At 39.1% G+C, this 17,175-nt stretch overlaps 1 protein-coding gene across 1 annotated transcript in view; it reads right to left on the bottom strand.

Annotated features, from left to right (window-relative positions):
- The window catches only part of fras1 (Fraser extracellular matrix complex subunit 1), a gene marked incomplete at its 5' end in the record, with an annotated part of 266,195 nt that overhangs the window by 95,871 nt on the left and 153,149 nt on the right, over positions 1 to 17,175 (bottom strand). The window contains 3 exons of the mRNA XM_084729014.1: positions 830 to 976; positions 3,399 to 3,554; positions 13,889 to 14,035. Of these exons, the coding sequence (XP_084585140.1) occupies positions 830 to 976; positions 3,399 to 3,554; positions 13,889 to 14,035 (450 nt within the window). The remainder of the gene's footprint in view (positions 1 to 829; positions 977 to 3,398; positions 3,555 to 13,888; positions 14,036 to 17,175) is intronic.

Consider the following 17,175-nt stretch of genomic DNA (forward strand, 5'->3'; position numbering starts at 1 on the left):
TATTCATGATATGTTTAATTGCAGTTTTCAGGTACAGGATTCATTATTAAGTCCAACAAGAATGTCTTGATTTGATTTTGTTTGTTTACTTGCTTATTAACGCAATTTCTCAAAAAAAAAAAAAAACCCTCATTCATACCACATTCAAAGGAAATTTGGTGCAGTCAGACGACGGACAAAAGCAAAATTGGCTAATTTTGTGTGTAGATCCAGAAATCTTTTAAAGCATTTCTTAATGAGTCAAGTTAGGGCATTTATGAACATTTGAACATTTTTCTCATCGAGAAACTGTAATTATTTGAATGAAAAAGTATGCCCCGATTTTCTATCATTATGTTTATTTCTGATTATGGAGGATTAAACAGCCTTGGCAGAGATACGAAGTGTCGGAGCGTTTTTTAGTTACTAAAGCTGTCAAAAAAAAGTTGAATGAAATTGTTTTGAATACCAGACAGCAGTATGAGTCAGTTTGAATCAATGCCTTTCAAACACTGTTTTAAATGTTTTCAAGGCAACATGAGGCAACTTAAAGTGGAACAGAGAGATGTTGCTTCAACTGCAGTCAGGAACACTGCAAACATATACTGTATAATGCAGCTGGTGGAGAAGGACATTAGTAAACTACATTAGTAAAGATGAGCAGGAGGCACATATTTTTATGAGTACCATCAGCACCAATCTGACTCAGGACCTCAGAGTGCTTCAGCATCGTGTGCTGTAATGACAGATGTGTTCTTCCAGGTGTTGCTAGATGTCAAGTAGTCGCATCTCTGCTACTTTAGATATGTCACATGTTATCTTTCTAAAGAGATGGAGTGGCGGCACTCACCCTGACAGAGTCTGTGACCGTTGTCATAGTAACCAAGAGGACATTCAGGAGCACAAAGACCTGAGGGCAACAGAACGCTGTTGACAGGGCAGGAAGTACAGGAGAGAGGCCCCTCCCCACTGCAAGCATCACATGACGGATGGCATCCTAAGAAAAAAATACATATATATTTCAATATATATATATATATATATATATTTAAACTGTCTGCATAGAATATATGAACGAGGACAGTAAAATAATCCAGCATTGTTGAGAACAAACATACCAATGAAGGTACAACAGAAGGAAACCAGTATAAAACCACTGTGAAAATTTGAAGAGGAAAAGTTGCATAACTAAAAACTGCTGAAATATCAAGTCATTGATAAAACAAATCATGCAACATGCTGATTAAAGCCACATTCTCGAGTTTTAAAATACATATTCATCAGTCTCACAAATCACTATTAAGGGTCTAATTATTCTCAGATTACTCTGCTCCTCTCACACTCCCCACACCACGCCACCTCACGCTGTTTATATCCAGCCCCGCGCTAATATGCAAGGCTGGATATAAGCAGAATATGTTTATTATTATCAGCACAAAAATGATGAAAAGTTGGAAACTTCAATCTCCGCTCCGACGTGTCAAAATTCATCATCAGGAGGAGTGAGAGATTTTACCTAAACATGTCAAAAAAATGTATTTGGTTGCTTGTCACTGCAATGACACATAAAAAAATACTGTGCAGTTTTTATGGTCTGTTTATTTATTTGTTTGTTTGTTTTGGGTGTACATGAATCTACAAGTGCTATTTCTATCTCCCTTGCTTTGTTTCTTTATATATCTGTGTGTGTGTGTGTGTGTGTGCGTGTGCGCGCACTTAGAGCTCAGCTAAATTAGACTCCTGAGGTTTTGCTCTTCCAGCCTGAAGTTTGTTGTTCACACTCCGTATTTAAATCTGTGTGAAGATTGATAGCAACTCAGCGTGGAGACAGACGCTACTGCTGAACCATGGGGTGATGAAGATGATGCACATGTTGATAAAAAAAAATAATGATAATTGAAAGAAGGGGAGGAGGATTATGACGATGACCAGAATCAGGAGTGAGATAATAATGATAATAATGATGAGACTGAGGAAGATGAGGGGGTGTGAATGATAAGGATGAGAATAATGAAGATTATGATGATGTAGATTAGCAGCGGAATAACAATGAGAATTATATAATGAAGACAATAATGATGATATAAAGATGAGCAGGGTGATGAGGATCATGATGATAATATTAGTGAGATAAAAGAGGACAATAATGATTGGATTACAGAGAGGAGGAGAGTGATGTGGATGATGATGACCCCCATCATGTGATGATGATATAATGATGTAGATAGAAATAATGGTGATGAGAAGTATGATGATGAGCCAAATGACAATGAAACTGAGGAGGAAATGGACAAGAAAGATGAAGACATGGATGATGATGATGAAGGATGGTGGGGATGATGATCAGGACCTGGATGAGGATAATGATGAGGATGATGAAGACACGGATGAGGGTAATAATGAGGACATGCATGAGGATGACAATGAGGATGATGATGACAACATGAACGAGGATGATGATGAGCAGGATGAAGAGGGGGATGAGATAATAATGAAACTGATCATAACGCTGAGGATGGCCAGGATAAGAAAGAGGATAACGGCAAAGATGACAGCAGTGCTAGTAAGGAGGGTGACGAGGAGGGTGAAGATGATAACGATGTAGTCAAGGATGGTGAGGATGATGATTGTCAGGGTGATTGTGATGAGGATGTTGAGAATGAGGATATTAATAATGGAGATGATCAGAATTAGGAAGTGAGGAAGATGAGAACGTGGTTCAAAATGATGAGGAGGAGGTTGGGATGATGATAAGAATAATTAAGTATAATTATGACCACAATAATCCTAATGGTTGTTATTTCTTTGGATTTGTAGTGATAATTAACAGACTTTAGTATTGTATAACTCCAACTTGTGTTTCCACTTCAAGAGAACTAGAACTGTAAACATGAATACATATTTTTTCAAACACAGTAAGTCGTCCAAATCCCAAAATATCTGCCCAGTCATTGTTTTGAATCTATTCACAGTTCACAGTTGAGCTTCAAAACATCAACAGTGGGCTGGGAAGAAATTTGGGGATTTGGTGTGCTATTGGGACTATTATGTACTTCTACAGCCTGTGACCACATGCACTGAAATTGATTCCACTGCAAAATAAAAAAGAACAAAACCTCTGAGAATATCCCTCTGCAGAGTAAAAGACTTATTTATAAAGCACAATGCTTCTTCAAACACCGGCTTTGAATACAATATTTCTTCTGTTTGTTGTCATCGGGTCAGCGGAGGATAAGAGGGTCAAGCTATAACTCCTACCAGGTCAAGAAATGACCCTAATTTTGAAGATGTTTGACTGATGAATAAAACATAAAAACTTTGATGGAATGCTCCTCACGGGTTTTATATTCAGGATAGATACTGGCTGCCCTCTGACCTTGGTATGTACTGTATATAGGCAGGAGAGTAAAAGTCCTTACTGATGCAGGCTCCATGCCAGCTGTAGTGGCCCTGGGGACAGTGAGAGACGCAGTGATCGCCCAGCAGCCAGGTCCTCGGCGCTTTACACCACAGACAAATACTGCCGATGCCCGTCTGGAGGTCTGCCGTGCAGCGCTGGCAGTCCGAACTGCACTCTGCAGGAAGGACACACACAGGAACAGGAACACATCATCACACAACATAAACTTCAACTCATCAAAGTCATAGAAGACAATGATCCACCTAAAACTCTGAATCCGATGCTAAAATTATTTCCAGCGTATACAACAGAAAATCAGAAGAGGCACAGTATATTAAGGAGGAATGAACCACATACATAATTTTCAATTCAACACTAATGTTTCATCAGGAAAACTCTTGATCTTCGTTGTTTGTTTTTGATAAGATGTGCAATGTTATACTGAGGGCAAAGAGAGACAGAAAGCTGATGAATCTTTATGTATGTGGCGTAATATTCAAATAACTTTTCATTGGATTCAAAACCTGTGGGAGTCTTTTTGAAAGACACACACAAAAAAAGCAACTAGCAAATACAAAGGGAATTACTAAAGAAATAGGTGCACAAAAGATTTTAATGAGGATGTCATATCCAGAAATACTGGAATAGAGTGTTAAAATGCACTTATCAAACCTAAGTGATGATTATTTTGTGAGAAAGAGAGTTGGAAAAGAACTTCTAGCTGAATTTAGCGAGGGAGAAAGTACATTGTGTCCTTCTGTCAATCTCCTCATCTATAAACTCTGAAACTTAGATCTCCCTCTTTCTTCTACATCAGCTCTTACGCACGACATCCGTCACCTCCCACCTACCAACAGACCCGTATACACCCACAGAAGTTAGCACACCAGGGCCGCCCAAGAGGAACCGAGATCAGCAGAACAATGAAGACCACCTCGAGGTGTTTTATCTGATGATGTCTGGGTCCGGCTGGTACCTTAAAGTTATCCGCCCGTGCTGAGATAAGTATCTACAGTGAAAACAACGGGCTCTGCAGGTGAAGAGCTGTATGTTGGGCAGGTGAGGAGAACAGATAAAGAGGCAGATCATGTGGGGGAATTAGAAAAAAAAAAATGTTAAGACCACGAAAGCATTTCTCTGTCTCCATGAAGGATTAAGGCAAATGAGAAAAGTTTGAAGGGATTACAAAGTGAAAGCAGATGAATATAAAACATTGTGACAACATGATCTGGATTTAATCAGAAAAAGCAACAGGTGATCTACTTTCTGGGTTTCCGTTGGCTGATAACTTCAGACTCTCATGGGTAACTGAGCTTAATGGTGATGTATGTTAGTTAAAATTACTATAAGAGTGGATTTATCCTTTAAAAAGCCATAGGAAAACTGGGAAAGGGTTTTAAAAGGGGTAGAAGTGCTTTAGCAGTCAAATTGAAGGTCAAGAAAGATTTTAATGCATTTAAAAGCAAAAAAATAATAAAATTAAGGACAAGTGAATTAAAGTAATGCAAGAATTGTACTTGGAACAATCTGAAAGTGTTCATGGGATAAATAAAACCAAAATAAAGTTTAAAAAAAGAATCACTCCTACTGCCACTTTTTCTGTTTCTATCTTCTATTCTTATCTGAGATAAACGTCTTTGCCCTGTAAACACAGGCATGTTATATTTAACTCACTGTTTCCATGGCTTGCTCAAACATACTTATTTATAAGCTGCACTTTCTTTAGACTAGTACTTTCTCCAGTGTTTCATTTTCTGTAAAAAAAAACAAAAAAAACAGAGAAATATGCAGGTTTTGAAGTTTTAAGGATAATACCGACTCTGCTGACACCAGCAGAGTCAGCCTTTGAGCCCCGAGGCAAAACCCTGTTTACCTTTAGTCTCAAGTCTCAACCAAGGACCTGATGTTTAATCAACACAAATGAGCCACGAGATAAAAATTGCTGATTAGCAAAGATTCATTATATTTTCATTTCTCCTGTGTATCTCTGCATCTGGCTCTGTGTGGCCTGAGTTTTAAGCTTTACGCATTTGCTTTTAGTTTCACTGTGGTGAAGCTCAGTCCAGTTATAATACGTGACACAATGTAGGACTAAACAAGACTGAAAAGGAAACAGCTGATGTACGTTTAAGGAGGAGAGGGGAGAAGTGACTGAACTGGAAAATAAACTACAATTGAGACTCACTCACTCATGAAGATTTTAGCTTTAGCTGTTACAATACATCATCACTTGGAGGAATAACTTTTTTGTTGTATTTATGGTAGATTTGTGTGGTACAGTTGTCAAACTACTACAAATATGCTGTGAGACCTGTTTTGTAAAATTTGGGGGGGGTTAATGATAGCGACACTTAGTTATTTGGTTAAGGTGGTGCTTCTGATCATGACATTTTCTCATATTTTTGCTAAATCTTCAGAATATGGACCCTGCTTGCGAGGGTATCCATAAGGTGCTCCATAAGCCTCACCTGTACTGGGTGGAGGAGTTGATGGCACAACTTAAAAACACCGTCCAAGTCTCCTGTCAAATGTTCCAGACAGTCTGGCTACATTTTCTATTTTATTTTGAACATGAATTCCCCTCTGCTTGTAACCCATTATGTTTTGTGTAGGTCAGTTGTCCAGTGTTATCCATTGCTGTATATATTTTTTTGTTCTTAAATGTTTGTTAAACAGGGTAAAATTAAAGAAAAATAATAGAATAATAACTCCATGCACAGTAGTCCACATTTTGTTATGGACAGGGGTCAGAGTCAGTGAACTAGAGTGTCAGCTGATTTAATTAAACAGGAAAATATTTTGATCTCTCTTGATCTCATGTGTCTGACAGCTATTTCTGTATGTGTGTGCATTTCTGAATAGCTGACATTTAACCCAGACAGTGGGATTATTTCTGCCTCGAGAACAGCCTTTCCTCTGACACTTCCTCTGTAGAACTCAAACTCCAATCTCTGGAACATGGCATCTGCCCAGGTGAGTCACGCTCTCCTTCTGAAGCAGGTCCAATATCAACAGAGTAAGAGAAGACGGAGAAAATAAAGAACTTCCTCTCTGTCATCTCTCATCCACACCTTTCATATCACATCGCTTTACAACAAAACACGTATCAGCATTCCTCCTGCCAACCCTCTGCAGGCGATCCGGCTCCAGGCGCTAAACAAATGGCTCCATGGTGGAGATAAGATAACTCAGGCGTCAGGGATTATTGACTGTGCAGACTAAAACTGAATATAAAACTAAAATGGTATTGATTTGGGTCCTCTGAGCCCCTCTTTATGGCGTAGTTACCATTTTTGAAGCACATAAAAAGGTATGCTGGAGTTATAAATGCATGGCACGCATTCTGCATGATCATATTCTCCTGTGGCCTGGATTTACACCAGACATTATTCTATATTATGCTTTTTTTCCCATGCATCTCCTGAAATATATAGAGCAGAAACTTTTTTAATGAGAGTCATGAGGGCAAATCAAGATTCTAATGTTGCTCAATTAGTTGTCTCCGTGTGACTTTGTGCATTTGAAAAGAGAATAAAACTTTTGTCCCTCAGCAGGGACGGAGTCTGAGTGCAGCAGGAGTTCAGAAAGCAAGAGGAACAAAAGTGGGACATCATCCTTATTTGAAGTTACAGGCGTAAGAGAAGATAGAGCGCCGCAGAGAGAGAGATCTGTGTGGTCCTCTGACGCTGACTTCACCCTGTCTAGACATGTCGGCCCAACAAAGAATGGATTTACAGATGCAGCCATTAAAGAATATTAAAGAAGTCCTGCTTTTCTCCTCATGCTCCGCTCTGAATCACTGTTGGCTCAACCCCCCAAAAAACAGGTTGTGCCCTTCTTTTAAATGTCTGAACTGGGGAAAGGGTTGATCTGTACACTGGCTGAGAGACACTATCTTTGTTGTATATTATTCTCGCTTAGCTCCTGCATTAATGCAGAATAGATGCAGAACAAATATATGTGAAGAGAGGTCTTGTATACTGCGCAAATGAAGGACAAGAGCACACAACTTGATCTGTGTGGGTGTATTTATGAGTATCTGAAATTTTCACAAAATGTAAGAAAAGGGCAAAAAGCAGCAACAACAATCAAGTTATATTCATATCATATGCGGCACATCAAAAAACACACAGTTTTAGTAATAAAGTTTACAATAGTTATTGTGTTAAGGCAGAAAGAGCAGTGCATCATATTCTATCGAGCTGTTATTAGCTCTGTGCCTGGGTCTTACCCTGAAACAAAGAAAGGGGCAATAAAGACGACGTGACAAATATCTTCCCATACATAAATAATCTGTGCTCCCGGCTTTTGCACATTTAGGCAGTTTACTCCAGGCATGGAATATATGCACTGGAGTTACATCATAAAGATACAAAAAAAGTAACTGTATTCCATTAAGCTGCGCCAAAAAAATCTATGTTTCAATGTTTTTTTTTATCACATATGTATTGCACCATATGTCACCTGTACGCCAGTATCTGGCCCAGCAATGACAAAATATATTTTTATAGATGCTCTTGAGCATTTTAAATATCATTTCAGTATTTTAATTTTATGGAAAATTATTAAAAACAGCTGATGACTCACCCTGTCCTTGAGGGCATACACTAAATTTACTTTCAAAGAAACACTTATGATCCGGCAGAACATGGAGGGAGAACATATCCTTTCGCAGGAAGCGTGCTGGCTGGGGCTCACTGTACAAAAGCACAATGTTCTAACTTAATTTACTCATTTTGGTGATACTGGATCACATTTTATGGAGAGAATGTTTTTCTGGCTTCCCCTCTGATGCCCTCTGCTCAGCTTCACTATTATTATTATTATTGTTTAATAAGTGGCTGATGTCAGCTGTTAGCTGTTAGCTGCTGTTAGCAGGCAACATAACTGGTGGGAGTGAGCATGGCGCTAATGGCTGCTGTAAACACAAATCAATGTCTGCAACACTCCCCAGCTGCCTGTTTTCAGGAAACATGTAAGCAATAAGCACTCCACGAGCAGTTTCATAGGAACTTTAAAGTTACAGGAAAAAGATGTAATCAGATGACCGATACATGATGACATGACATTATATTAGGCTAAACAGTTTTACCATATTTGTTATTGAGGAAATACAAATATTACATTGTGTTCCTTATATTACAGATGTATGATATTGTGACAGGCAAATGATAAATATATCAGAATACATTTTTAAAGTAACCCTCCCACCTCACGTTAACTTCTAGTTGTTTTTGTTTAACCCCTGAAATAGCTCTTTAGAAGAAGTCAATATTTTCTTTGTTCTCTTTACAACCAGCAGAGATTGAAAGGGAATTTCCATATCAAAATTTTAAGTTGTATTAATTCCCTTCTATTATGTTATTTTTTTTGTAAGGAGTCCTGCAGGGTAGATGAAAGATACATGATCTTTCACAATGTTAACCACAGTAAATATTAAACGAGGCCTCCTGAGTTCAAACACTGAAATGTTTCTGCCTAAGACTTTAGGCTCATCGTCTCTGATGAACTCTTTTAAAGGCAAACAAGAAACCACAAGATAAAATGTTAGAGTGAGAATGCTCTAAAGGCCACACAGTGTTAAAAAAAAAAAAAAAAACTGGTTTCCCAGCACAAACTGGAAAAAACATATTTTTTTTGCTCATTTATTCAGCTGAATTGAGCTACAATGATCAGCGGTCTTGTCGAGAAACACATTTTTTCTGTTCAGATTCATGTTGGTCTTGTTGGCATCAATACATTATTAACAGCAGCTGTCGCTGTAGGCTTTAATGTGTCTTTAAATGTGTTTTCATGGAGGCTTTTTATTCTCTATTGACCAGAAAAAAATGAGAAGAAAAGAACCTGTGTCTGTTATTTCAGTGTTGGTATGGCTTGTTTCTATGGTGATGCATTCCTGTTACTCAATGTGTCTATTTTAAGCTTCAGATGATGTTAAATAATGGCTCCAACATAATTATGACGCAAAATAAACTCTTGCGGCTGTAAGCTTTGAGCTGAAGTGTTCCAGAAACTCTCTTTCATTTGGACTTTCAGAGCTCAGATCTCAAAATTTGCTCGTCACTGGCTCAGAAGTCGATTCTCTGCACGTCAGAAGGAAAGAAGGAAAGGAAGGAAAAAGGAAGAGAGAAGATGGGTAAGAGTGAGAGCCAGCAGGTTGGCAGGAGAGATTAAATCTCTCACAGTGATACTACTCATCATGTGAGAAGTTGTGAAAGGCAGATCAGTGCAAACAGCAAAAATAGTGTGGACTCTCATTTTTTGTATTCTGTGTTCGACTTCACCTGTTCTGTTTATACTGCAGGTCTTAATCCCCAGCTATAAATTTTATATTCGTTTTTTTGATTGCCTCTTTACATCCACTTTAAAGTGAACCTTGTCCAGTTAGTGTGTTTACACTCAAAACAACCTGCACAGCTGGACTAAATCTAAGACACTCATGAGTCATGGGTCTGTTATAGCAGTACTATGATGTGGTAGCATCCCCCCAAAATTGCATCAACTTCCTGCCAGGATGAAGGATCAACCAATCAGGTCCACACAACACTGTTGAAATTTGGAAGGAGTGCACGTTGACTTTATTGACACAGTCACTCTAACAAAGTTCTCTGCACAGGCTGGCGAAGACGTTTATGTTTATCTCCCCAGAGGCATAACAATACTTAGATTCTGTATCTTTTCAGCTCTGCCATGTCACTATATCCCATCATTCACCTGGGACTGCTCTCATAATTTTAGCAGTCTGGCTGAGTCAGTGTTTGTTCACTCGACAATGAAGATAATGACACATGAAAATGGAAAGAAAGCTGGCAGAGCCAACAAACTGGTATTTATGGAAAGGAAGCAGTTCAGCCTAAATTAAAAGGTTTCACAAAAGCAGTTTCTCCTTTTAAGAAACAACAACAAATGCGATGTCTTTTACTTCTCGTCACCATTACTGTCTCTTTTTATGGGTAGACGATGTAGGTTTCAGTCCTCGATAGATGTTGGAATTTCAGCAAAAGCATGAATCACAAACAAGCAGCGGTTCAGGACTGAGCATGGTGGCCCTGAACAGAGCCTCAGACGAGAGCGTTTTAAGGACAAGCGCTTGTGGAATTTGGCTAATCACTTGGCTGGCTGTAAGAACGCCGCTGCTGTCAAATACGAATAAAATGGGACTTCCTGTGGCGGGACGCAGACAGTCAGAGACACAGAGAGACGGTGAGAGAAAGACGGACAGGGGGAAAATAAGAGCCAATAGAGAGACATCTGCCTCTGATGGCAACTCCTGTATGAATTTGTGATTGAGAGCAAAAGCTTCATCGCCTTAAGAGGTTACGCAACATTGACGGTACCACTGGGTGGACAGAGGTAATCCCAGGCTTTGTGTGTGTGTGTGTTAGTATGTGTGTGAGATAAAGTGTGCGTGTGTGTGTGTGTGTGTGTGTGACAGAAGGAAGGGACAGACAAGGCAGGAATAAAACTAAAGGTGTGTGTGTATAAGTCTGCGAGTGAGAGAATTAGAGATCAAGAGAGAGCTTTTCGTGTGTGTGTGTGTGTTTGTGTGTCCTGGCTAGGCAGAAATGATGACCCCAGTATTTCTGTGGCCCAGAAGTGCCACAAGGCATCTTTTATTAACTAGAGTTTGGCTGAGCTTGACCCATTTGAGATTAGGTTTCATGGGTGTGTGTTTGCAAACAAATATGTGTGTTTAACCATGCTTATCTGCTTGTGTGTGCGCAAGCCAGCGGTGTGTGTCTGCACACATATGTACCTACATGTGTGTGTGTGTGTGTGTCTGTGGACTAAAACCTGGTTGCAGTTTCACATCTCCAAACAGCGTGTGTCATCAGAAACCGTAATTAAAAGTCAAAGCGTCTATTTTCCCCTCAGATTGTGTTTACCCCCCTGCTATCTCCTCCATGCTGGCTTCCCACCATGTAAACACGCCTGTTTTTAATCTACAGCCAGCGGTCCAGATAGGTAAAAACTCATTTCATTGCCAAGCGAGAAGGAAGAGGACAACGGCAAGAGCTACCTTACACACTTACACTCCAATCTTTTATTTATCTCCTGTCTGGTGGTTTATCATATTTTGCCTGCCAAAGACAAATAGCATTTTTCGTACACGATGAGAGAGACTGTGGGGCGAGGAGGTGTGAAGTCTCTCAGGCTGATGATTATTAGCAAAGATCTAAAGAAAGCTCGTCCTTATCCCGGTGGATGTTTCTTGTAGAGTTTCTCTGAAAAGTGTGACTGTGAGCTAGAAACTCATTAAAAGTTTTTTTTTTTTTTCTTAATTACACCAGGAGGTGGAGAAACATTTATAGAAAGCAACTTTTCTTCATTTTGTTGTTGAGGAGCCTAAATTCAAGAAGTATTTTTCACCTTTTACACTGTAAATTCCAATCAAAGTTAACTTTTATTGTAATTAAAGGAAATGTTCCTCATAGCGCTGCTTCCTGAAAGTCAAAAAGATTCGAATCATCATTCAGAGATCACTCAGCTGTCTGAGATTCTTCAGGTTGAATAGTTGTTTTTTTCCCTTTGTCAGTCAGTGTGCATGACCATAACAGGATACACATGGCAGGTGATGCTTGCTTGTGCTTGTTTTTGCCACTTACAGGCTCAGATTGTTATTAAAATGTCTATTATGTGAAAGATCATGACACAGAAAGACCTTTTTTTAAAGAGCAAGATACGTTTTGTTTGACCAGAAACAGCTGTTTTATTGCTCTTGCCAAACTAACCAGACTATCTTAGGAAAGGCTATAACACTATCATCGTCAAATTCGTTCAAACTCAACACTTGAAACTAAATAAAAGTCAAATGAACCATTAATTTTTGGCTTGAAGGAGCACAGAGCTTGCAGGACAGGTAGCAGCAAGTCTACTGATTTAAAACTTAACTATTGGAGGACACACTTTTACTTTCTCTGATGTTTTCACATCACAGATGACCACAAAAGGCATTAAAATGTGAGTCTTGCTGGTAAAATACACTCATGCATGCTCTTTTAAGAATTAAGTGCTGCACACTGAACTGAAAGAAAAAGAAACAACTATCAAATATTTGTATTGGACGGCCAAATCTGATTCGACTGAAAAAATTCTTGGTCAGGGACAGCCCTAATTTCTCAACATAAAAACATGAATCTCTAGGAAACAGACTTTCCTGCAAGGTTTATTTTATGATGGCTCAAAATACTACATGACCCATGAAACTGAGTGAATACCCAGAATGCAAACTATAGTGGAGTTTATTCAAACTTGGTTTTGACTCTAAAAGTGAAGTGCTGTTGTTGTGAAATTGTTGTGTTGCCTTGTTTCATCAGGTTTCTATTTAGTGTAGTCTTTTGCTTCAGATTACTCTTAGCTATGCACAAAACAGAATATAAGGCTCACTAATAACGTGCGTTAATGAAATGCATCTTGGGAGTTGCGGTAAACTGCTCTACTTTAATTTTTATGCACGCAGGCTTGGACTTTCATCAAAGAACCGTATATTTTCTAAAGCAGCTGTGTAGTTTTGTACTAATGCTTCAGCCGGTTTTATGTTCATCCAAGGCTTCAAGTGCTCCAACTGTCAGTCACTTAAGTATATCTATTAGAAAATAAAAGGGACTTTTTGAGATGCCTTATCATTCCATATTTATAATTTATTTGCAGACGGCTGATTGGCAGCATGAAGTGCAGCAGCTGCTATGATTCAAATTATAGTAAGCAAACCTGCTGATGAAAGTATTAAGGTTCGTATGATGCCGGCTGGACTGATTTCAATCATTTTTTTTAGGTAGGAGACTGAATCAGGACCAAGTCCAGCTGTGATTTCTGGATGTGTTTCTGTGATTATTTGGAAAATGCAACACAAAAAGACATAGTTGGGTGCAGTACTCTCAAATTCAACACCAAATTCTAACAAAGTGTATTTGAATTCTTAGAATCAAAGGCTACTCCATCAGAAACAAGGGAAACTGTGGATTCTTTCAATATGAGGCTCTTTAAAAAAATCTAGAGTCTTGATTGGCTACTGTAATTACCAACATCTCTTTGTTCTTTACTACTGAGAGAACAATATCTGCTTTGTGTCCAGCTGTTTCTATGGAGAATAAGCTAAAGTGCAAAGAAAAAACTGACTTTTACTCCAGCTTGCAGCTCTGCACATCATTTTAGACCCAACAGTTCAAAAGAAACCAACTGCAGAGCTTTTAAGTAAAACACATAAATCTAAGAACATCCATTTTACAAAGATAGTTGGCATTTCTCATGAATAATGCAGGTTTTTTTTGAGATACAGACACACGCAAGACTTGTTATGTCGTGTTATGTCAGCGGGCAGCAGGGCGCTAACCCTGCTGGAGTTGGTGGTTCTATTCCCACTGGGGCCACTCAGGCTAAAAATACAAGCACTCGTGGCAGAGCGTTTGATGAAAGCTCCGCACAAATGGCATACAAACGTCCATGACACTGTCCACACACCCAAACACAGACACGCACGTTCATGCACGCTCACACAGGCTGACTTACTGAGGCACTCTCCAGTGACGGCGTTGAGGAAATGCCCATCCTGGCAGCTCGTCCTGCAGTAGCCGCTCTGTAGGGAGGCCAGCGGGGGGCAGGAGGTGCAGTCTGCCTGGGAGGGACCGGAGCAAGTCTGGCAGGTCGGGTGGCATGCTGGGAGATGGAGGAGAGGCAATTTATGGGAGAAAAGAGTAAAAATCAGGCCAAAGAAAAAAAGTTAAAGTGATGAGGAAAGTTAGGTGAGAACGACCGAGGAGTCAGGAATGGAGGCATGGAGGGAAGGATGTAGGAGGAAAGCAGTGAGGGAAAGGAGTCAAAGAGGAGAAGCAAAGTTAATTTTATTTATATAGCTCATTATCACAAATTTCCCTCAAGGGGCGAGAAGAGGTGTGGAAATAGAGGGGAAAGAGGGAAGAGAGGAAGGAGAAGGGTGGCAAAGAAGAAGAGGAGGAAGACAAAGAAGAAGTTAGGAAAAGATGGAGACAAAAGAAGAGAATCAGGAAAAAAGAAGAGAGGTAGGAGACAGTGAGAGTGAAGAAGTTAAGAGGAAGAGTTGAGAGGGAAGATTATGGGGTTTAAGTGAGAGAAGAAGAGGGTATAAACACATTATTCATGATGGAGATCATCATTAAGTACTGCCCAAGTACTATTAGCTCTGTTTCCAAACGGCAGGCGCACTGCAAGCTTTTGAGCTGTTGCAAAAATAAAAGCCATTAGGTACAATGATTGCCATATTTGATGCTTACGTCTGAAAAAAACACAGCAATACTCTAATGCATTAACTAATGGACATACAGTCATAAGAGAGACAAGAGAGAAAGTAGGCACAATATTTTACTGACCATTTTTCAGAGTGAAAACTGTTATACAACCATTTGGTAACAAGATTGTTATTCATTCAGTTTCTGCCACTGATTATCGAAAAACTCTTGTGTAGGAATACCAAACTTTTTTAAATTAGATATGATATCAATATTATTATTTAAATAAATATAAATTTGTTACAATTTTAGTAATAATGATTCTGATACCAAAACTGATTATTTCTTAAATGGGTATGCAATGTTTCAAAAAATGCAAATTTTCGGAAAAAAGAACAAGAAAACGATTGGAAAATCACATGGCACATACCAGCCATTGATAACAAATTTATTACGGTGTGTTATTCTTAAATGTCTGGAGACGGTACTCATGTTGCTGCTACGTGGCCCTTTCTTGCCACTAAATAAGATTTTTGTTGTATTTTTATCTTAGGCACCGCACCACGTCACGTTTCCTTCCCGCCACTTTCTCACAAGTTTGACGAAGAGGTGAGTCTCGTTGGTTTCCCCAGTCATGTGCCACGGTCCAGCTAAATATGACAGGCTGTTTATTTGCACAGACATTAACAAAATGTAATAAATACATCTGGAAGTAACAAATCGATACCACATGAGTAGCTTGTGAGTATTGACATATGCTGCATCCCTACTCCCCTGCAGGAGGAAAGATTTACTATCAAACCCACTAAACTGCAAAACAAGCTGAACTATGTATTATTATCTCATAAAGTTGTCATTGCAAATATGTTAGCATACTTGCCACCTGATGAATTTAAATCCAATATTGACTTTTCTTTTAGTTATAATTTGGTCTCCACCAATGTCTAAGACAAATATCCAGCTCTGTAGCTGCTAGATATTCTTCTTTGTTCACCAGCTAGTAAACTAGTAACTCTGCCTGCTCTTTGGTGCTGGAAGGTAGCATACAGTGGATTTATCAGAGGTTGCCTGTTGGTGCAGAAAACCATACACAAAATTGCTTTAAAACAAAAAAACTGCTAAATAAAAGACTAAATTAAACTTAAATAAAAGGCTAAAATGCTCATTAGAGCTGCAGAGTTGATGATAATTCTTTGTGGCTCTGTCACTATGAGCCACCCCTTTCACATTACTCATAGTCATTTGATTCATCGCCACTATAAAAGAATATCGATTAATGGAGCTTTAACTACATGCTGTGTGTTATTGCCAGGCATAAAAAGTCACCAGTACCAAAACTTTGCACTAAAAGTTTACTCTTTTTTAAGACAGAAATACAATACTTCTTCAGGGTATCTGGGTGGCTTCTAATGAGCCAATCAACACCGAAGGAGCCAAGGCCAAGTAAGCAAACAGACCCCATTTATTTTGGTAACCTAGGGGGAAATGTAATCTGAGCCCATCGTTCTTCTTAACCGTCTAGGTATCCATCTGCGTCTGTCGTTTCAATTACTCAGACAAAGTTTGGAGAATAAAAACTATTAAGAGATTCAATGATGTTTACCACAGGTTTTTGTTTTCCTCCAGATAAACAATAAAATTCGGTATGCTTAAAAAGAGCTGAAGACAATGCTGGTAGACGGGAGACAAGAAAGGTTCACCTTGCTTCAAATGAGGTCAGAGACGGTAAACTGAGCCAATGTAATGAATGGAAGATTAGAGCAAATGGATTTTCATTAACGAGGTGGGTTCTGAGGGGGGGTAGACAGGCAGAAGGACTCTGCCAAGCTATTTTCAGTGTTTAACATGGTGGGGTAGCTTTTGTGCAGTACATGCATGTTAATACTTTAGATACAATATACTGCTTTTGATGTCAGGGAGAAGTAAATGTGACCTTGGTGTAAATATTGAGAAATCAGTATGATTGCGCTTAATAAAGTTCACCTTCACTGATCCCACTTTATCACCAAGCTGTTAAAAGCTTTCAGCACTGACCCTGAAAATATTGCACCTCAAATTTTATGGTGAACACATAGAGAATTTTAAATTTGCTCTGCTCTGTCTCTGTTTCTTACCATATGAATTTTGCGCAACATTAATGCTTCTCATTGCACTGACCAAACTACAAGCCGTAGTCTGGACTCAAGAACAGCAGAAAACAGGATCCAGCAGCCCTCGAAGAGATTATAACCCCCCTGAGTCCCTTCAGACAGCTTCTGAAGAAAAAAAAAATGCTCACATCTTTCTTTGGCTCATTTATAGTCTCTCTTATTTGAAATGTAAAATTGATTTATTTTGATTTAATTACCCTGCACATTAGAAGTAGGGCTGTTCTGATACGGATACCAGTACTGAATTCTGGAATTGGCATCAGCGAGTACAGAAGTCTGCATTGATCTGATACCACCAGCGTCCCACAGACCCCCCTCACCCCCCAGGATGGCGAAGTCATGTTCTACAGCATTCATTCTTTATACGTTTTACAAAGAGTTTAACCTGAGCCAGGCCACACAACACAAAGTTCAGGTATCAGGAGGGAAAAATGCTACTGGA

The sequence above is a fragment of the Lutjanus erythropterus genome, chromosome 10 (genome assembly GCF_056507025.1).
Source record: "Lutjanus erythropterus isolate fLutEry1 chromosome 10, fLutEry1.hap2, whole genome shotgun sequence".
NCBI classification, from domain to species: Eukaryota; Metazoa; Chordata; class Actinopteri; order Lutjaniformes; family Lutjanidae; genus Lutjanus; species Lutjanus erythropterus.